Source organism: Odocoileus virginianus, chromosome 4, assembly GCF_023699985.2.
Source record: "Odocoileus virginianus isolate 20LAN1187 ecotype Illinois chromosome 4, Ovbor_1.2, whole genome shotgun sequence".
Taxonomy (NCBI): Eukaryota; Metazoa; Chordata; class Mammalia; order Artiodactyla; family Cervidae; genus Odocoileus; species Odocoileus virginianus.
The window spans coordinates 77,855,713-77,877,786 of NC_069677.1; the positions used below are offsets into that span (position 1 = coordinate 77,855,713).

Genomic DNA, 22,074 nt, shown 5'->3' on the forward strand with positions numbered 1-22,074 from the left:
GGCAGCCTGTGCTCGATGGTTCTGAAGTTTCCATCCAGCACTCACACCGCTCATTGTATTTATCTGTCCTGTTTTCATCTTGAAATGTGCATTCTGGCTCCAACTCTCTGCAAAAACCATGTACAAGCCTCTTCTTAGATGGTGCCTAGAGGGGGTCTGTTCTCTCCTTTTACCTCACTTTTATTCTTTGATATGAAGCTCATCAACCCTCCCCTTGGGAACTGGGAAGCTGCCAACAGGGCCAGGACCAAAGTGGCCCAATCCTGGTGCCCAGGGCACACAATTTAAGGAGGCACCAGCTTTCAGGTTTGAACAAGTGCAGGGCTGACATTTGCAGAAACCTGAGAGTTTGTACCTGCCCTGCAGTCACCACTTTTTACTTCCTTCTCCAAACTCAGAAAGTAGCTTCTGTGGATCCAGCTGGTGGGGATTCAAACAGTAGGTCACCCAACTATTCCTAGGTCCCCCTAGGGCATCTGCATTTCAGGTCTCTGCTATGAGGCAGAGTTGGGGGGACCTCACCCCCAGGCAGTCACTATGGGTCATCCCCAGGCAGTGAGTAAGGATGATCAGGGAAGAACTTGGAGAGGATTAGGGTTTACATGATTTTGGGGGTGGATAGGATGGGGTGCCTGCTGGGAACAGAAAGCCTGGAGAAGGAGGGCATAGAGGTGGTAAGAAAGCCCTCTGGGGTGTCAGGTGAAATAGGGAGGGGCTGTGGAGGGGGATGTTGGAGAGAGAGGTTGCTGGGGTGATGGCTGGATAGAAACTGATGGAAGAGAGAGACAGGGCTCTGATTAGCATCAATTCCATGAGCAACTGTGGATGGAATGTCTTTGCTCCGGGTGACAGGTGAAGCCCATGCAGCATCTGAGGATCATACTATGGTACCCAGATCCTCATTTGTTTGTCTACACCAGCTGTTTGGTAGCCATCACTTGGATATGCTTGCAGCTCTGGTGGGTCCTTTGCATGTGAGGAGTTACTCTTATTCTTTGAAGTATTTGCCATAAGGCATTCTTGTTAGCACGCTGAGGCTCCTACTTGAATCTGGACCCAGTTGAAGCCAGCAAGTGGCAGGCAGGTGTCCTGACTAGTGATGGACAGGTAGCCACATGTATCTCAGGTCTGAGGTTTGGCTGCATTCCTTTCTGTAACATCTGCCTTGTCAAAGTCAAGGGCCCACATGGATGCTGCTCAGGATCTTAGCAGTCCAGTTCAGTTCAGTTGCTCAGTCGTGTCCGACTCTTTGCGACCCCATGGCCTGCAGCACACCAGGCTTTCCTGTCCTTCACTATCTCCCGGAGCTTGCTCAAACTCATGTCCATTGAGTCGGTGATGCCACCCAACCACCTCATCCTCTATTGTCCCCTTCTCCTCCTGCCTTCAATCTTTCCCAGCATCAGGGTCTTTTCCAATGAGTCAGCTCTTCGCATCAGGTGGCCAAAGTATTGGAGCTTCAGCTTAGCAGTCCAGACCTAGGCAAAAGGATCTTCACTGCCAGGCTGGATGGGCAGATTCCAGGGTCAAAGCCAAGTCTTCTCCAGCACTGGTGAGGCTATCATACCCACAGGCATAGCTGGGGAGAGGGGGATACTCTCCTCTGAGGAATCACAGTGTGGCTCTCCAAGTCCCTGACCCTAACTTCTCACTTCCTCCTGCTGGAGATGAGTACCTGGGGCGCAGGCAGGCTGGCAGATTTGGCGTTGGAGAAGGAGGAGCAGAAAATGTTCAACTCTGAAAGCTGAGATTGTGCTACAAAGCGCAGGCGCCTTCCAAGCAAACCTGGGTGTTGTTGGGTGACTGGCATCAGGATTTTCAGAACTGCTCTTCCTTCCAAAAACAAACCTTCTGCTCGCTGACATTGAAAGTGCATTTTCCACATATCTAAATCCCGTGCTCCTTGAAATTATGAAGAGTGACAAATCTGTGATCTCTGTGCTTCCTACCTGGACTATCTTGTCATCTGTCCTTTCTTTTCCTCCCTGGCGGGGCTTGGAGCCCTGACCCAGCCTGCCTTTCTCCTTTGCTCCACTAGGTGGCCCTGGGAGCTCTCCGATATCTGCCAGGCGTTCAGACAGGTGAATGAATCTCATTGGCTCAGAGAAAGCATGATGCCACCCGGCAGCCCTTTTTAAGAGAAAAGCCAGAACGGGGAGCAGCGACCCCTGAGCAGTGCTCTCCGTGTGGCCGGTGGGGATACGGAGCTGCCCGTTGTTACAGCATCATGAGTGAGGTGAGTGGGGCTTCCACTCTGGGAGGGAAGCCTGGGGGTGAGATGGGGCAAAGTTACACTCAGAAAATGTGAAGGTCTTCTGAGTGGTGAGAGCACGTCGACCCTGGAGCTATTTACCTGGAAGACTGACTCTGTTCCTATCTGGGTTTGCACGGCAAGTGCAAAAATTGGTTAAGTTGCAACTTTTACAAATTCAAAATGAAAGGGATTCATTGTTTGCTTCTGATTGAATTGTGAGTTGGAAAGTGCTTTGGGATTTAGACCTCAGGAGAGAAGGCTGAGTGAGTGTTTTTAGTCTCTTGCAAAGATTTGTCCTCTTGCGGTGTGTGGGTCTTCACGTCTTCCTCGATGGGTGCCTTTCAGAATGTGAGCAGGCTGGCCATCTGGTGAAAGTCAGCCTTGGAAGAGAAGCAAGGGAAGGTTTGCATTGCTTGGTCCTGTGGAAACCTTGCCTGTACAAACTACATCTGCAGTTAATCAGAGTAAAACCAGGAGAGAAATGCAAGTCCAATGAACCACGAGAAATCTGTGTGTATGGGTGTGTGGGTCTAACATGGGAGAGACCCTGGGGGAAGAGGGGCTACAGTTTTCAACTGAAAGTCACTGCGCTGCCTCTGTTTACGCAGAGGAGAGTTTGTTGGGGGGCAAACTGAATGTTGACTGTATTTTTAAAAAGATTGTATTCTCTGTCTTTACAAAAAGGCAGATTTGGTATTGTATAGCATCACCTTCTAATTTGTACTTGGTAACCAAGACAAATCCACTTTCATTTCCTTTTGGTTGGCACTTAAATCGTTACTTTTTAGATCTTTTATTTTGTCTGTCTTCTTTTTTTAACAGACGGGTGAACCTTTTTTGGAAATCTACAGTAAAATTAGCAACTTCAAAAATAAAATGCCTCTTTCCTGCTTTCATATGTCTAATGGGTGATTTTTGATATAAAGGATTGTCTGCAATGCAGGAGACCTGGGTTTGATCCCTGGGTTGGGAAGATCCCCGGAGAAGGGAATGGCAACCCACTCCAGTATTTCTTGCCTGGAAAATCCCATGGACAGAGGAGCCTGGTGGGCTACAGTCTATGGGGTCACAAAGAGTCGGACATGACTGAATGACTTACATATATATACATACATATATACAGTAAAATTAACAACTTCAGCAAAAAAATGCCTCTTTCCTGGTTTCATTTCTCTGATGGGTGACTTTTGATATAAGCATGACAGGAAGACGGAGCAGGCAAAGCGTTATGAGATTTAGGAATTGGGTTTGGGATGGAGCCAAGGGCAAGGAAGAGGGCAAGTATGGGTGGAAGAGGGGAAGGCAGGGTTATTCCAGTAGCAACAACGGTGACCGCCATGGCAGCTCCTGTTTGTGCAGCATCCTTAGAACCAAGCGGGGTACCTAGTTGTCTTATTTGAACTTCCTTACAACCCCATGAATTAGAATAGAATTACCATGTGCGTGCTAAGTTGCTTCAGTCGTGTCTGACTCTGTGTGACACTATGGACTGCAGCCTTCCAGGCTCCTCTGTCCATGAGATTCTCCAGGCAAGAATATTGAGTGGGTTGCCGTGCTTTCCTACAGGGGATCTTCCCAACTGAAGGTCTCATGTCTCCCGCAATGGCATGGGGGTCCTTCCCCACTAGTGCCATCTGGGAATAAGTGGGTGCTGTTATGATTCCCAACTGATGGATGAGGAGACTGAGGCACAGGTCAAGATCAGTTGGCTCAAAGCTACCAGCTCGTGAAGGGTAGAGTCAGGACTTGAGTGGGTCTTGATGTCCAAATGGCACATGGAATTTCCTGGTCCATGTGAACTATGGGTGCCAGAGAAGGAGAAAGAGGTGGAGGGCGGGGGTGAGGGTGGGGAGCAAGGCCAGGAAGCTGGGCCTCCTGGTCCTGAATGCTCACATGAGGGGCTTTCTGCAGACTCAGCGGAGATTTCAGAAGCTTCTCTGTTTGCACCAGCTCATCTTGCTTGCGAATAGCAGGAACAACTGTGTGGAGTGGGGTTTTTATATACAACTTAATAGGTTCATGTAGAAGGGCTTGGAAACCTGGGCAGCCCAGGGTCCTCCCTATGTTCGATCAGGTTGTCTAAAGGGGACTCTTCAGGAGTGGGGAATTTTCTGCTGGTTCCCCCTCTGGCTGTCACCCCATCTTCAGCAGAGTTTCCTTGCTCAGCATCTGGAGCTTTCTAGAATGCCTCAGCTTGTTGGTGTTCATTTAACTGTGGATCCTCAGGGAGATAGCAAGTATCCCAGAGCTCACCCATCATTAGGATCACAACCTCATTTCTGCTGAACCTGTAATTAGGGCAGTTCTGCAGCCACGGCCCTGCCCCCCAGCATCCGTCAGATGCCTTGCCAGGCTGGTCCAAGAACTCTGCCTCCTTCCTTTAATGTTGATAAAATCCTGCATCGTCTCACACCTTGACCTCCCTTTGCTGCCACCTGCCTCAATCCAGCTCCCCTACCTTCCTCCTTCCCACGCGGGTTCCCTGCTCGGGTCACATGCAGCTCCGTCCTCTGGGCGACCAACTCCCTAACTCATCTCCCAGCTTCTCGGGAGTGTTCTCTTCGGAGAGTGGGAATTGGTCCTTTGACTCAAACTTAAATCTACTTAAAACGTTTAATAAAGTTGAACAGAAGCTCCTTTTGTGTAGAGGACTGGATCTCCCCTCCCTTCTCCTCAAGCTTGTCTTTAGTTAGATGAATTTCATGTGGCTCCTGCTTTTAATAACTCTCTGGCGGGTGTGGATTTCAAATGATCATTTACTTACCCATGTAGCTAATTACCCCAGAGAGCCAAAGCAGTGGATTTTCTCAGACTTTCCAATGACTTTGGGTTTTATTTGAGTCTGATGGGCACCTCATTCCTGCTCCAGATGTTCAGGTTTATCTCCTGCTCTAGAAATTCTGAGGTTCACAGCTGGCCTGGGAGGAGAGGCTACCCAATGGCTAAATGCTCCCCAGAGTGGGCTCTCTGAGTTCTTGCAGCCTTTCATGAGGGGATTGAGTCTACAGCTTGCTTCAAATTGGGTGACTTTAGGACAATACAACATCTTCTTTTTCCCTTTTGACAGTGCTTTATGGGGGACATGGCATGTGATTGAAAAGAGCAGCTCACGTGTAGCAAGGCAAGTAAAGTCCAAATTTAGGGCAACGTGACAGAGTGGAGGTGGTTGGCGGAGGTGTCTAATTTGCATTTCGGTATTAAAGTATGTCAGAGGTGCCTAGAGCAATCTACGAGATGAGCTGCAAGATCACTTAGCAGGGATCAAGATGCAGGCTTAGGTACATTTGCTGGATCAGAAATCCTAACCACCACGGCTGAAGTTTACAAAATGCACTCATCTTTCCCCACCGGATTTCCCACACAGGGGGAGGAAAAAGGCTCCCTTTGTTTAGTGACCTAATAATACCATTTGAAATAAGTTCCGCCAATGATGACAGTCAGTCCCATTTTCTCATGCAGGTGTCTTTTTAAGTTGCTTTTCAAAAGAACTGATTTAGTAGAGCCAGGAGCAAGAATGTAACGTATAACGGCACATATTTGGAGAGTGGCTTTGCAAAATGACACGTTCTTTTTGTGAGGTGGTAGGGTGTTCCCCATTGCATAATACATCCTTGACAGCTGTGAATTAGACTTGAAACCCCTTTGGGAAAGTGTTCTCCTGACCCTTTCATGTTGCTGTTCACGGTCTCTTTCCTAGCATCGGCTTTGATGGGATGTTGCAATTTGGTGCCAGGTTTCTGGGCTTTTCTCCCATCCAGACGTTGGCCACGACAAAAGGACTGCACTGTCCAGGCCTGGTTTGAAGACAATGAGGAATTAAAAGGGCAAATCTTTAAATCCTCATGTGTATCCCAGGTGGCGCTGGTGGTAAAGAACCTTCCTGTCAATGCAGGAGACATAAAAGAAGCAGGTTCTAGCCCTGGGTTGGGAAGGTTCCCTGGAGAAGGAAATAGTAAATCACTCCAGTGTTCTTGCCTGGAAAATTCCACGGACAGAGGAGCCTGGAAGGCTACAGTTCTTGGGGTCACAAAGAGTTGGACATGACTGGGCAACAGACACACACAGTGTATCCTTAGCACTGAATCAGAAGCTACTTGCCTGGTACAATAAATCTCTGAAGCAAGAAGCAAGCAGTGAACAGCACTGTTTTGGAAAGAGACTGCAAGGGAGAAACTATGCCACTTATATCAGGGGTAAAGAGGATGGACAAGACATGACTTTATTTTTCAAAGGTAGCCATTGGTTTAAAATTTGCATATGACACTGGTTTAGGGTTTACCTAACCAGCATTCAGGGTAATTAATCCTTTGGAGAGAGAAATAGTAAGATGAAACAGGTCTAAAGTGAAAATTAGCATAGTTGTGTGTTTCCTATGATGTAATAGTAAGCTGAAAGAGATGCCAATGTGTGAGTAATAGATTTGCAAGGAGCTGTATAATTTAGACCAGCTAAGTACAGATACTGAGGATACCTGCACAAAATGTGGATTTTGCAACTGGCTTCAAAGGCTTAACAAGAAAAGGTCAAATGAAAATTCAACCTCTTAGGCAATTTTAACCTCATTTGGGGATGGCCCTGCAGCTGAGATACAGGAAGACCCAGCAAGATGCATATGGTTTTGCTGGATCATAGAATGATAGATGTTCTAACTGGGGACATTAGGTCTCGAAAGACTCCAATTACAACTTGGGTCTGAGGTTCAACATTTCCTAAGTAGGAAGAGGCCAGTGAAGCAAGAAAGTGTGTTTGTTGGGCTGATGATGGTAATGGATTGCTCTAAGATTGATTTCCCCAATCCTGCATTTCATTAACGGAGGCTGTGGGATTAAGAAGTCTCCTTGTTTTTCTCTCTTGAATTCTAAGAATGACAGAATACAAGATGTATGATATTTTTTAGAAAGAAAAATTGAATAAATGACTCACAATTAGAGGTTTAGTGGAATAATGTGATCAAGATGAAGAGGAAACATGGGCTTTTGTAATGGAAAGTGCCTTGAATTTATGATGAACACGTTCTCTGCATTATTTTTAAAAATTCTAATTTCTGCTCTCAGAACTCTGTCAGAAGTGTTGTCAGAGGTGGAAGGCATTCACAGTTTGTTTGGGTTTTTTCTGTTCTTGGTTCGCTGGGCACACTGGACTATTTGAGCATCTGAATAACATCATGAACCCAAGCTTGGGGCTTTCCATTAATTTAGAATGACTTTCTAGAAAAGGCTTCAGAGTGGGGAATAGAAAGATTCTAGGGGATGCATATGCACAGGTTTATATTGTATTTGATTGATATTTTTATAAAACAGTGCATTAAAGATCATGCTGTTAAAGTGTTATCTTAATCTGTCTGGGCTGCTGTAGTAAAATACCACAGACTGAGTGGCTTATAAAAAATAGAAATTTATTGCTCACAGTGCTGGAGGCTGGTAGTCTGAGATCAGGGTGTTGGCATCCTCAGGTGATGGGTCTCTTTTGGGTTGCAGATTTCCCAGCGTATCCTTACCTGGTAGAAGGGGCAAGGGAGTCCTCTGGGGTCTTTTTGATAAAGGCACTAATTCCATTTATGGGCTTCGCAGGTGGCTCAGCAGTAAAAGAATCCACTTGCAATGCAGGCAAGAACACTGGAGTGGGTTGCCATGGTTCTTAGTGCATCTCTGTTATACTGGGGTGTTTAAATATGGCTATTAAGTCCTTGGGCTTCCCAGGTGGCACTAGAGGTAAAGAATCCGCCTGCCAATGCAGGAGACACAGAAGTTGTGGGTTCTATCCCTGGGTTGGGATGCTCCTCTGGAGAAGGAAATGGCAACCCATTCCAGTATTCTTATCTAGAAAATCCCATGGACAGAGGAGCCTATCCTATAGTCCATGGGGTTGCAAAGAATCAGACACGGCTTAGCAACTAAACAACAAAGTGACAAAATCTCAAAATCTCATTCATGAGGGCTCCAACCTCACAACCTAATCACCTCCTAATTCCACCACCTTTGGGTGTTATGATTGCAACATTTGAATTTTGGCAGGACACAAACATTCAGACCATAGCTAGTATGGGCTGCATTTTATGTATTAGAATTATCCTACCTGGACTGTGAACTTTCTGATGTCATCCACAGACCCAGATCCTGGTTTGGCACTTGGGGAAGTTCAGTTACTGGATGAAATCAGATCAAATGGCTTTTGGGGTGTGGATTTATCAGTTATTATAACCAACAGACCAGCACCCTGTGTTCTAACTGTTGAGATTTGTGGTCTGGGTAGATTTGGAGAGAAAAATTTCTCTCTTTTGTTCTTTACCTCCAGGTTTGAAACCTGTGTTTGCCATTTAAATCCTTTTAAATTGGAAATGGGTGCATTGTTATACATGTCAAATAAACGCTTTCATGGCTGGCAAAGAAAATGAGAAAAAACCAGAAGAATCTCAATAGAAAGAACTCTTGACATTTTGGAAAATGTCAAGGAAATTAGGGAGCTGACGGAAGAATGGAGAATTCTAATATCCTTCAGTTTGGGGCTTTTCTCCATTGAAACTATTTTGCTTCAGATAATGTCTGTGAAATTCAGACAAAAGTGATGATAGCCCAAGGTGGCAGAGCTCACTTCTACCTTGAAGAAGGCCCATTGTATTGAAATAGAAAACCAATTTGACAGTTAGGGGTTAAGGGTGAATAAGAGGTAGTCCAAACTGATCTTTAGTAAGTTAGCTCCGTATGCCCAATCATAGCCAAACCATAAATTCTGGAATATTGTTGAAGGCACAATATAGAATACAGAAAGCAAGCTGCGTATTTAAATACTATAATTAATACTAAAAATGAAGCCCCAATGTTAATCCTAAATAAAACAAATAGTTCAATTATAGTTGCATATTCATACCATAATAGTTAATGGAGTGCCAATGTTAATATTCATTAAAACAAATATTTTAATTATAGTTGTGTGTTTACATTTTTCAGAGTACTTTATATTTGAAATAGGAATATAGGACAATTCATATGCAAAAGACATCAATTCATATTTGTTCTCCTGGAAGCTGAACATTGAATTGTGAATCCAGGACACTGTGCAGTCTATGGGGTCTGCATCCATTTTCCTATATTCCCCACTCATAAACTACTTATCATTCTTCCAGCCTTTGGAATGAAGTGAGGTATAAATAATGAATGGCAAAATGCTGTTCGTTTGATTTAATATAGGTGCCTTTTGGGTATGGATACATGAATGTATCAGGTGGCACTGTGGTAAAGAATCCTCCTGCCAGTGTAGGAGATGCAAAAGACGTGGGTTCAATCCTGGGTTGGGAAGATCCGCTGGGATAGGAAATGGCACTCCACTCCAGTATTCTAGTCTGGAAAATCCCACGGACAGAGGAGCTTTGTGGGCTACAGTCCATGGGGTCACAAAGAGTTGGACACAAATGAGCACACACACAAGAATGTTGTATAGCTCATCGTTCTGTGTCATAAGCCAAACAAGCTTGCCACGCCCATCAAAGGTCCAGACCTATAAACCAGCATCTATTTCAGGGCTGTTTTACATGAACAACGAGTTACCCAGGCATCAATCTGCTTGAATGTCATTTGTGCCTTGCAAATTGCCCTACATTTATGCTTCAGAATCTCACTGAAATACTTCTCATTCATTTTTGAAAGGGAAATGCATGGCCATATTTATAACATTGTGGAAAAATCAGTCACCCACTAAATGCCATTATTTTATATTTTACTCTCAAACTGCCTCTTTATAAATAAAAGGAAGACAAAGTAGAATCATAAAACAGGAAGGTAATCATCCACAGATTGAAAATGGCCTTGCAGGACATCTAAGGGGAAGAAACCAAAAAGTATGAAATGATGAACTTTCAAATGGGGCCATTTTCATACCATAATGGAGCTATAACGGAGAACAGGGGGTCCTTTGCTGAGTGGTTTTCCCTCTCCAGTTTGAGGACAATGGTGGGTTTCCCAAGACTGAAATATGTCAAGTCATCCATACTGCAATCTTTCGCCCAATGGCCTGGAATATCTTCTGCATGTTAGTGTTTTTAATACTTGTTTGTGATGATTTGACAGGTGAGTTTGTATCTGGGTTGACCAGAGACCATGCTTTTCCAGCTAGTACTATCTAAAGCTGCTGTGGAATGACTCAGCAAAAGAGATGGTCGTCTGCCCCCATAATAATACTACCCCTGTGCCATGGCCAAAGTTCTAATGAAGTGACTAGTTACTTTGCTGTTGTCTTTGGTTATCTATTTTAAATATAGAAGTGTGTCCCAAATATAGAAATCAATCCCAAAGTCCCAATTTACTCTTCCTCCAACCCTATCCTCTTGGTAACCATTCAGTTCAGTTCAGTTGCTCGGTCGTGTCCGACTCTTTGCGACTCCTGGAGCTTGCTCAAATTCATGTCCGTCGAGTTGGTGATGCCATCCAACCATCTCATCTTCTGTCATCCCCTTTTCCTGCCTTCAATCTTTCTTAGCATCAGAGTCTTTTCCAATGAGTCCGTTCTTTACATCAGGTGGCCAAAGTATTGGTGCTTCAGCTTCAACATCAGTCCTTCCAATGAATATTCAGGACTGATTTCCTTTAGGATTGACTGGTTTGATTTCCTTGCAATCCAAGAGACTCTCAAGAGTCTTCTCAGTAACCATAAGCTCATATTATATTTTAATTTTATGCAATGCCTGAGAAGAGAGCACCAGAGATTGACAATAGACTACTCATTAACATTGATCTTAGCCAAACAGGGAGTAAAGATAAAGAAATAAGTTCTTTCCTATTCTCAAGATCTTTTTTGAAAATTTTTTTAGCCAATAACTTTTCTGTACACCATGTGGCTAAGTTTCAGTGTTTAAAAACTAATTTATAAATAACACTTATTTTAATTTACAATTCTTAGGTATCAGTTCAGCTCAGTCATTCAGTCATGTCTGACTCTCTGTGACCCCATGGACTGTAGCACACCAGGCCTCCCTGTCCACCATCAACTCCTGGAGTTTACTCAAACTCATATCCATTGAGTCGGTGATGCCATCCAACCATCTCATCCTCTGTAATCCCCTTCTCCTCCTGCTTTCAATCTTTCCCAGCATCAGGATCTTTTCAGATGAGTTAGCTGTTTGCATCAGGTGGCCAAAGTACTGGAGTTTCAGCTTCAACATCAGCCCTTCCAATGAACACTCAGGACTGATCTCCTTTAGGATGGACTCGTTGGATCTCCTTGTAGTACAAAGGACTCTCCAGAGTCTTCTCCAACACCACAGTTCAAAAACATCAATTCTTCTGTGCTCAGCTTTCTTTATAGTCCAAGTCTCACATCCATATATGACCACTGGAAAAGCTATAGCTTTAACTAGACAGACCTTTGTTGGCAAAGTAATGTCTCTGCTTTTTAATATGCTGTCTAGATTGGTCATAGCTTTTCTTCCAAGGAGCAGGTGTCTTTTAATTTCATGGCTGCAGTCACCATCTGCAGTGATTTGGGAGCCCCCAAAATTAAAGTCTGCCACTGTTTCCACTGTTTCTCCATCTGTTTGCCATGAAGTGATGGGACCGGATGCCATGATCTTAGTTTTCTGAATGTTGAGCTTTAGGCCAACTTTTTCACTCTCTTCTTTCACTTTCATCAAGAGGCTCTTTAGTTTTTCACTTTCTGCCATAAGGGTGGTGCCATCTGCATATCTGAGGTTATTGATATTTCTCCCAGCAATCTTGATTCCAGCTTGTGCTTCAACCCAGAGTTTCTAATGATGTACTCTGCATATAAGTTAAGTAAGCAGGGTGACAATATACAGCCTTGATGTACTCCTTTTCCTATTTGGAACCAGTCTGTTGTTCCATATCCAGTTCTAACTGTTGATTTGTGACCTATCATTTCCTTATTAGGTAGTATTCACTGTTTCCTTGATGCTAGTGATTCACTGTTTCCTCATGGTCTAGTGGTTAGGATTCGGCTCTCCCACTGCTGTGGCCAGGGTTTGATTCCTGGTCAAGGAAAACTATTTTCCTGGGCTTCCCAGGTGGCACTAGTGGTAAAGAACCCACCTGCCAGTGCAGGAGACATAAGGAACATGGGTTCAGTCCCTGGGTTGGTAAGATCCTCTGGAGAAGGAAGTGGGCAACCCACTCCAGTATTCTTGCCTGGAGAATCCCTTGGACTGAGGAGCCTTGTGGGCTACAGTCCATAGGATTGCAAAGAGTTGGATACGACTGAAGAGACTTAGCATGCACTGCTTAATTATGAGTTGTTAGGAAATTATCATTTCATTTTCTTGAGCATGGCAAGATGGCTAATTGTACTTAGGCTTTTCTTTTTCACATTTCCCCATACATGTTTGAGGAGCAAAAGATTCCCTGAGGCCATAAATTGGTCAAACTGTGAGCCTGAGAACATCCAATATGGTGGTCTCCTCATTTGGGAGGGTGAGACATCACTAGTAGACAGGTGTTGACACAAACATGCCTACATCCAAGATGGAGGTGCATGTTGAGCCCTTTTTGAGAATCCTCTTATTTCATGTGTCTCAAAGAGCTGTAGGTGGAAATGCAACAAGTAAAATTTCAAACCATTATGCTATATGAACTGTTTCCTGACACAGTTCAAGGTGGTTTTGAAATGATTCTGTTCTCTCCTTAGTGAAACTATTGCTATCCTGCCTTTCATTTCTTTGACTTTTCCACCGCTAGCTGTTGGTAATCTAATAATAACCATCCACAAGTGTTTAAAGTAACACTCAAAGCTTATCAACTTCTGGGAAACCATGTCTGCAGTCCTCCTGTGGATCCATGACAGAGCAATGGAATGGTGTCCATGGTGACCGTGGGTGTCCATCCTCAAGGAGTGTAGTCTTCAAAGATTTTGACAGTGCATCCTCTCAGGAAAAAAGTTGGAGCATGCACTCACAATAATTTTTTACTTACTTATTTTATAATAATTTATCCAGTATCCTTGCCTGAGAAATTCCATGGGCAGAGGAGCCTGGTGGGCTACAGTCTTTGGGGTCACAAGAGTCGGACATGACTGAGTGACTTTCACTTCACTTAATGCATGCTTATGTGCTCATATAGTAAGTGCAGCTATAAAACATACAAAAATAAACCTTAAAATGAACAAGAATATGATGAGATAAACTAGATATTTTGTTAATCATGACGAATGGCTTTATTAACCCTAATCAAGATTTCCAGGTACCGTATATACTTGTGAGAGGTAATTCCTGGTGGAAAGTATAAAAATCTTTAATTCAAATAGTGTTGTTAACTGCACTTCTTTTGAGTTGAATTTGTTGATTGTGTTTTTAAGCTCGTGTTGGCACTTGTGAAGACATTGTGATAGAAGAATGGTTAGGTAGCAATTCCACTGTTTCCCTTTGCTGGCAGTATCAATATTATCTTCAATCTGTGAAAATTTTATGTAGGAATTTTTTTTATTTGGTAGAGAATACATATCATAAAATTTACCATCTTACTCATTTTCAAGTGTATAATTCTGCAGTGTTGTCTATTTACATTATTGTGAAGCAGATCTCCAACTTTCTCACCTTGTAAAACTGAAATTCTACCCTTTAAACATCTCCCCCTTCCCCTTTCTCTCTCCCCTGTTAACCAGCTTTCTGCTTTCTCTATGAGTGAATTTGACTACTTTAAGTGCCACATAGAAGTATAATTATACAATGTTTTTTATAACAGGCTTGTTTTACTTATCATCATGTCCTCAAGTTCCTCTGTGTTGTATCGTGACTATGCAGGAATTTTTAAAGACACTTACCCATTATGGGGAGATTAGGTTGGTTAACCTAAGGTAAACTGTATAAATATAAATCCTCTTACCAGAGCCCAAGGAACTGCATTGCAGCACATAGTGCTATTCAGAGAGCAATTCAAGAGCAAGGGCGTTGTAGAAAGCAAACTCATGGTTACCAGAGGGGAAAGTGGGGTGAGAGTGATAAATTAGGAGTTTAGGATTAACAGATACACACTACTATATATAAAAGAGGTAAACAACAAGGTCCCATTGTATAGCACAGGGAACTACATTCAATATCTCATAATATTGGAAAGATTCTGAAACAATATAACAGACTCCCACCCACCCACCCACCCACACACACACACATATAATATATATAGTAGTGGTAAAGAACCTGCTCCTCTCCAGTACTCTTGCCAGTCCAGTACTCTTGCTCGGAGGATCCCATGAACAGAGGAGCCTGGCAGGCTACGGTCCATAGGGTTGCAAAGAGTCAAACCTGATTGAAGCAACTTACGTCTGAATCACTTTGTTGTACACATGAAACTAACATAACATTGTTAATCAACTATACTTCAATTTGGGCTTCCCTTGTGGCTCAGCTGGTAAAGAATATCCCTGCAATGAGGGAGACCTGGGTTTGATCCCTGGGTTGGGAAGATCCCCTGGAGAAGGGAAAGGTTACCCACTTCAGTATTCTGGCCTGGAGAGTTCCATGGACTGTATAGTCCTTGGAGTCACAGAGAGTCAGACACAACTGAGCAACTTTCACTTTCACACTTCAATTTACGTACCCCAATGTTCATTGCAACACAATTTACAGTAGCGAGGATATAGAAGCAACCTAGATGTCCACAGACAGATGAATGGATAAAGAAGATGTGGTGTGTGTATATATATATATATATATAAAATGGAATATCACTCAGCCAATAAAAGGAACAAATTTGAGTCAGCTGAAGTGAGATGGATGAATGTGTGAAACCAATGCAACATTATAAAGCAATTATCCTCCAACTAAAATTAAAAAAACTATGCTTCAATTAAAAAAACAGGGTTGGGGAGAGTGAGGTAGTTCTGAACAATCCTTAGTTGTGGGATTCCCACTCTTTCCCACACACAAATGATGATGTTGGTATCAACCCAGGTATTAGTTATTGATAAAATCTGATTTCCTTCTTACTGATCTTAGATCCTAAAGTGATATAAATAGACATTCTAGAATTCTCTTCACCATGCATGGTTGTAAGTGTTGAGCACCCTACAACCCCAGAGAGGCCACTCACACCGCACTTCGTGTCAATGGCATTCCCTGGATTTGCACAGTGCACAACCTGTGCGGCTGAACATGGTGGCTCTGCCCTTCCTGGGGTGTGACCAGCTTGCTTAAAGACTCTGAACCTAGAGAAAGATGATCATTTCTATGGCCTTGCTTAGAATTCAGAGAATTAAAGGAGGCCCTATATTCATTTCATTCCAAATAGTCATTTAAAATAGGGAACTGAGTGCCCCTAGGCTAATTTTATTCAAAATCACAGAGCTTCTTAAGGAAAAGTCAGGCTAGGTTTCACTTACACATTTCCTATCCTATTAAATTTCTCATTTTCTGACATATCCTAGATATAGCCTAGTTTCTTTTATACCTGTCCCAGTTCCATTTAGGACTTGGGCATGAAGTACATTAAAAATAATATTGTCCTCCCCCCCCCCCCAAGTCTTGAGTTAAAAAAGAAAAACCACAGAAATCTTGAGAAAGTCATTCTTTCCTTCACTGGGGCTTCTCCTTTGCTTGTAGAGATTCAACTTTCCACTCTACCCCCCCTCAATCCTCCCCCCCCCCAGTCACACATGAAGTTGGTTAATGTCAGTATTGCTACTCTTGTGTAATATCATGTAGGTCTCTGCCCACAAAGCTTTCTTCTGCGTCACCTGGCAGAGTTTCCTTGACTTTGAGTTTATACTAGTGGCCTTCATTCCTTGTCTCACCTCATTGGCTCTCTTTGAATGTGTAAGACCACTCTGAACTCTCTATAAAAACTTAGAAAATGTTTGTTCAGGGAACAGAGTCCCTTTCTATGGTCAAACCTACTGCACATACAGGCAGTCCTTGGAGGTATTTTGGGTTCAGTTCCAGACCATCATGATAGAGCAAAAATCTCAATAAAGCAACTCACAGAAACATTTTTGGTTCCCAGTGCATATAAAAGTGATGCTTACACTATACTGTGGTCTATTAAGTATGTAATAGCATTATGACTAGGAAAAATTGCATACCTTAACTAAAAAGGTGTTGGTAAAAAGATGGTAACCAGTAACTGAGCCTTCTGAGAGTTGTAATCATTTTGCTATACTCACATCAAAGGTGACTGATAACAGATCACCATGACAATATAGTAGCAGTAATAAAAAATTTGAAACATTGTGAGAATTACCAAATGTGACACAGAGACACAAAGTGAGCAAATGCTGTTGGAAAAAGTGATGCCAATAGACTTGCTTTATGCAAGATTGCCACCAACACTCCATTTGTAAAAAGTATGATATTAGCAAAGCATAATAAAACAAGGTATGCCTGTAGTCAGTAATCACTTATCTTGTCAAATTTCTGTCTGCCTTCTAGATTATAAACCTTTAAAAGACAGATATTGTATCTTCTACACTCTTTTATCTCCCCAGCACATACCATTCAACCACACGGATGAAGAATTCATTATACGTTGGACATTATGCTAGGTGAACAGATCCCACTCCTCAAAGAGTTTATAGGCTAGAGGGGGAGATAGGATCACATAAAATTAACTGGATGAGAGGGGTCTACTCACTGTATAAACCAAGTGCCAGGGAAGCATTGGTTAAGGTCATCGTGCTGGCCTGGGAAAGGCAAGAAGGACGTGATCAGGAAAACTTCCCCAAAGAGTCAGTGCTGACAAAAGCAGGGGCTCAATACATATTGGTTGAATAACTGCCTAACTAATGGTTCATCTTAAAAGTCATATATGTTAGAACAGTCATGAAGTCCAATGAATAGATGCACATCCATTAGGATATTGTTCAGTTATCCCTAGGTATCCAAGGAGGATTATTTCCAGGACCACCCTGTGCACAGATGGTTACCAATCCAAAGATTCTCCTTATATAAAGTTCCTTATATAAAATGGCTTAATATTTGTATATAAGCTACACATATCCTCCCATGTACTTTAAATTATTTCTAGATTACTTATGACACCTAATAAAATGTAAATGCCATGTCAATAGTTATAAATACAATATAAATGCTAAGTAAATAGTTGTTGGCATATAGCAAATTGAAGTTTTGCTTTTGGGAACTTTCTGGAATTTTCAAAAAGCATTTAAAACCTGCGGTTGGATGAATCCCAGATTTGGAACTGTTGGATATGGAGGGCTGCTAATAGTTGATTTCTAACTCCTGCTTAGTGATATAAATTGCTTTAAACATGTTGGAATTTTCCCCATCCTTATCAATAACGAGATAGGTTCTATTGACTTATCGCATCTTCCTTTAAAAGTGTGAAGTGAAAATAAATCTGTTCAGTAATTTAGAAGCAGATTATATGAGGACAGTCAATAAGATTTTTGCAATTGTGACTATTGTGTTTTTTTTTTTTTTAAGTTCTGTGTTCTAATTGTTAGAAATGCCCACATGAATTTAGACATTCCTGTAATCTACCTTTCGTGAGGGTATTAGAGTTTGTGCATGGCAGAATATCATTATACACTTTGTATTTGACCTCCTGGTGACCTTTTTTTATGGCCACGTGATGTGGCTTGTGGGGTCTTAGTTTCCTGATCAGGGATAGAACATTCCCTCTGTGGGGGAAGCATGGAGTTTTAACCACTGGACCGCCAGGGAAGTCCCCCCTAGTAACTTTAACCATTATTATTTTCTTGTCTTTGGAGTTTGTTCAGGGCATGGCTCATGCCTGTATTTATAGCTCAGTTTTCACATATGCACAAATCTTGTCAAAATATCGATATAATACAGTGGCACATCAAAAATATTATTTCTGGCAATGTTCTATACTTCAGAAAGCTATTTTACTTCTTCTTTGAGATATCCTCTTAAAACAGATAGAGCAATTTGTCAATTTGTATTGCCACCAAATCCTTCCTGCAAGTTCACTGTTATTTTTTCCATCTAGATTTAATCTTTCCCAGCTTCAAAGCGGATTTGGTTCACTTTGGGGGCACTATTTTGTGAATTTCCATGTCATCCTTTTTTCTGCTGCATTCTTGCTGAGAATCAGATTTGGCTGATCTACATTTGAGAGCGCCCTCACAGTTGAATTTTGGATGAAGAGTTGGGGTTCTCACCTGAAAAAAAAATTAATGCAGTGTAAAGTAGCTGTCGGATTGTGAGCAGCCCCCTGAGGGGACCCCACTCTGCTCCTGTGTCCCTTCAGTGTTACGACAAGGAGACAGGATGAGAGCAGAGGAGTCGAGCTGATCCCCGTCAGAAATGAAAAAATCTAACGGCACCCACTCCAGGACTCTTGCCTGGAAAATCCCAAGGACGGAGCAGCCTGGTGAGCTGCAGTCCATGGGGTCGCTAAGAGTCGGACACAACTGAGCGACTTCACTTTCACTTTTTACTTTCATGCATTGGAGAAGGAAATGGCAACCCACTCCAGTGTCCTTGCCTGGAGAATCCCAGGGACAGGGGAGCCTGGTGGGCTGACATCTATGGGGTCGCACAGAGTCGGACATGACTGAAGCGACTTAGCAGCAGCAACAGCGCCCCAGTATTCTTGCCTGGAGAATTCCATGGACAGAAGAGCCTGGCCGGCTACAGTCCATGGGGTCACAAAGAGCGGGACATGACTGAGTGACTAACACTTTCATTTTTAAAACAAGCCACAGCCCTGTCATCACTTGCTCCCATCCACTTCTGCCATGAACCTCTTTCAAGGTGACCGAAGCTCAGAACTGGGAGGCCCAGGTGAGCCTGCGATGGAGCAGTGGGGACAGGACCACAGACACAATTTAGGGGACAGTGAAAAGTAGAAATGTGGTGTTCTATGTTGAACATGGTGAAGAGTTTTGAGAGTATGACACCAGTGGGGGCCCTGCTACGGGAGGGACCCTGGCTGGGTTGTTCGGCCACAAGGCTAGCCCGGTAATGTGGGGTCAGGGATGTGCGGACATGGGGGCTGCCTGGCTGCTTTTTAGCAAAAAAATCAGACCAAACCAAACTGAGAGACAGAGTGATAAAATGTAATTCCAATAGCCCTCTGTCATGCCTGGAGCCTTTTACATATAATTTCTCTCCATCCAAGCAGAGCTTTAGGAATGGCCCACGCCTGACCGTGGAAGCAGGTGGCTTGCGGGTCTTACCCAGGAATCAGATGGAGTTTTCAGGCCAGCTCAGAAGAAGCCCACTCAAGGACACGCTTGAACAAAAATCAGTGATTCTGGTTGACCCCACAGGACCGTTCTGAGGATGGAGTCATAAAACTGGTTCAAAACACTTGGAAATCATACATTTTTAAAAGATCATATAAATGCTAAGCTATAACCTCAATGTGGAAAATTCCTCCAATTAGGATTCCAAATATCTTTACTGAGTGCGGTTGTTGACTCTGATCAATACTCCGAGCTGCCTATTTTGTCCAGAGTTTTCCTACGCTTAAGCCCTCTGTCCTCACCCTTCTCTCCTTGCCTGTGTGATGTCAGGGGATACAGAGGGCAGACGTGTCAAGGGTCAATTAAAGGATGATGTTTGCACTTGGGAAATAAAAGTTCTCACCATAGTAGGATCCAGGGTTGGTATGTGCAGGCATGAAACAGTTTGGCACCATCAGTTCAGTTCAGTTCAGTCGCTCAGTCATGTCCGACTTTTTGCGACCTCGTGAACCGAAGCACACCAGGTCTCCCTGTCCATTATCAACTCCTGGAGTCCACCCAAACCCATGACCATCAAGTCAATGATGCAATCCAGTCATCTCATCCTCTGTCGTCCCCTCCTGCCCTCAATCTTTCCCAGTATCAGGGTCTTTTCCAATGAGTCAGCTCTTCGCATCATGTGGCCAAAGGATTGGAGTTTCAGCTTCAACATCAGTCCTTCCAATGAACACCCAGGACTGACCTCCTTTAGGATGGACTGGTTGGATCGCCTTGCAGTCCAAGGGACTCTCAAGAGTCTTCTCTAACACCCCAGTTCAAAAGCATCAATTGTCAGCATCAGTTTCCTTCATTTGTAACAGCCCCCTCCCTGGAAGGCAACCTTCAACTCAGTTACATCTGGGCTGGTTTTCCAGCAAATTAAGTTGTTCTGGATTTCTGAGGGACTTAAAAATAAAATTTGCAGCAATATCAATGTGAAGGAAGTGGAGGCGTTAGACTGAGTTGGTTGGTGCTGCTGGATGGTGGGGGTGGTGTTTTAAGTGGAGAGTGAGCTAGAATTTTCAGCTTTCCAAAGGGCTGCTGATCCAATGGTTTATATAGCTTTTTTCTTTTAGTCATTATATGTATTCATTTTGTATTGAAGCATAATTGATTTACAGTGTTATATTAGTTTCAGGTATACAACAAAGTGATTCAGTTATATATGTCTTTTTCAGATTCTTTTCCCTTCTAGGTTATTACAAAATATAGAGTTCGCTGTACTATACAGTCAGTTCTTACTGGTTATCTATTTTGTATATAGTATAGCTTTTCTACCATTTTCTGATCTGTCTCGATTCACTTTTTTTGGTTCATTCTCCATTTGTATTTTATATCTACGTATATATACTCACAGACTTCCCCGGTGGCTCAGTGGTAAAGAATTTGCCTGCTATTGCAAGAGAAGCGGGGTTGGGAAGATCCCCTGGAGGAGGAAATGGCAACCCACTCTAGTATTCTTGCCTAGAGAATCCCATGGACAGAGGAGCCTGGTGGGTTATAGTCCATAGGTCGCAAAGAGTCAGAGATGACTGAAGCTATTAAACAGGACCAGCAATATGTACTCACACAAGCATATGTGAAAATTTATTATTTGTAATTATATTGTTTACTCTATTTTTTTCCTGCTTCCTAGATTTTCTTACTGTGCTGTGCTAAATCTCTTCAGTCGTGTCTGACTCTTTGAGACCCTATGGACCATAGACTATCAGGCTCCTCTGTCCGTGGAATTCTCCAGGCAGGAGTACTGGAGTGGATTGCCATGCCCTCCTCCAGGGAATCTTCCTGAACCAGGGATCAAACCTTCATCTCTAACATCTCCTGCATCGGCAGACAGGTTCTTTACCACAAGCACCACCTCAGAAGGCCCAGATTTCCTTACTATAGGTCCTCAAATATTCATCCAAACTCACTGAAGTGGGCTAGGATTCAGTTCATTTCTTGAGTCATGACAGCTGATTTAGGACAAAGCCTTGCCCTCTCTTCCCAAAGTACACAACCTCAGTCGTGCATACCATGTTCTGAAGCTATATTTGTTTTAGTTGAGTTGGGGAAAAAAAAAAACAACCAAAAACCTGGCTCTTTCTTTATTACCAGAAAAGAAAGACTCTAGCTCTTAAAGCCCAGAACAGCCCCTCTCAGAGAGGCACGCGGAGTAGCGGATGGGGCTGAATCAGCATCAGTGCTTCCTCACGAGAAGTCAATGCACGGAGACTAAGCTTTGCCTTTCTTACCAAGTGTCCAGGCAAGAGTCTGTGAAGTTAGCTAAACACATAAAATAAGTCAGGATACCCACACAGAGTGAATTATGGAGAGAGAGCTGTCTGAAGGGTCCCGGAGCCCCGTTCTAGCATCCTGCATACCTGTGGGGTTTCCAAAGGCAGCTGAGTCAGGTTGAGTCGACCCACATGTGCTTTTATTCAACCTCAGACTCAGGTAGAGTCTGCTGATCAGGTAAGAGGCACACATGTAAAGAGGGCTTCCGTCCACCTTCCTTCTTTGATCATATCTACTCTCTTCTTGCATCTTCTCTTTCTAGAAAAAAATAAAAGCAGTGATTTATACCAAACACACAAACACATGCACAGCAGAAGCAGAGGAAAATTCAGCTAAAATTCACAATCTAACGACTAGCAGATGAAGGCTGCATACTTTATGAAAAAAAAAAAAGATCA

The 22,074-nt window shown here is 43.1% G+C and overlaps 1 protein-coding gene across 1 annotated transcript in view; it reads left to right on the forward strand.

Moving 5' to 3' along the window:
• Nucleotides 1-2,126: 2,126 nt before the first annotated feature.
• PCP4 (Purkinje cell protein 4) overlaps nucleotides 2,127-22,074 on the forward strand; it is a 65,146-nt gene continuing 45,198 nt past the window's right edge. Inside the window, exon 1 of the mRNA XM_020868940.2 lies at nucleotides 2,127-2,236. Within this exon, the coding sequence (XP_020724599.1) occupies nucleotides 2,228-2,236 (9 nt within the window). The 5' untranslated portion in view covers nucleotides 2,127-2,227. The remainder of the gene's footprint in view (nucleotides 2,237-22,074) is intronic.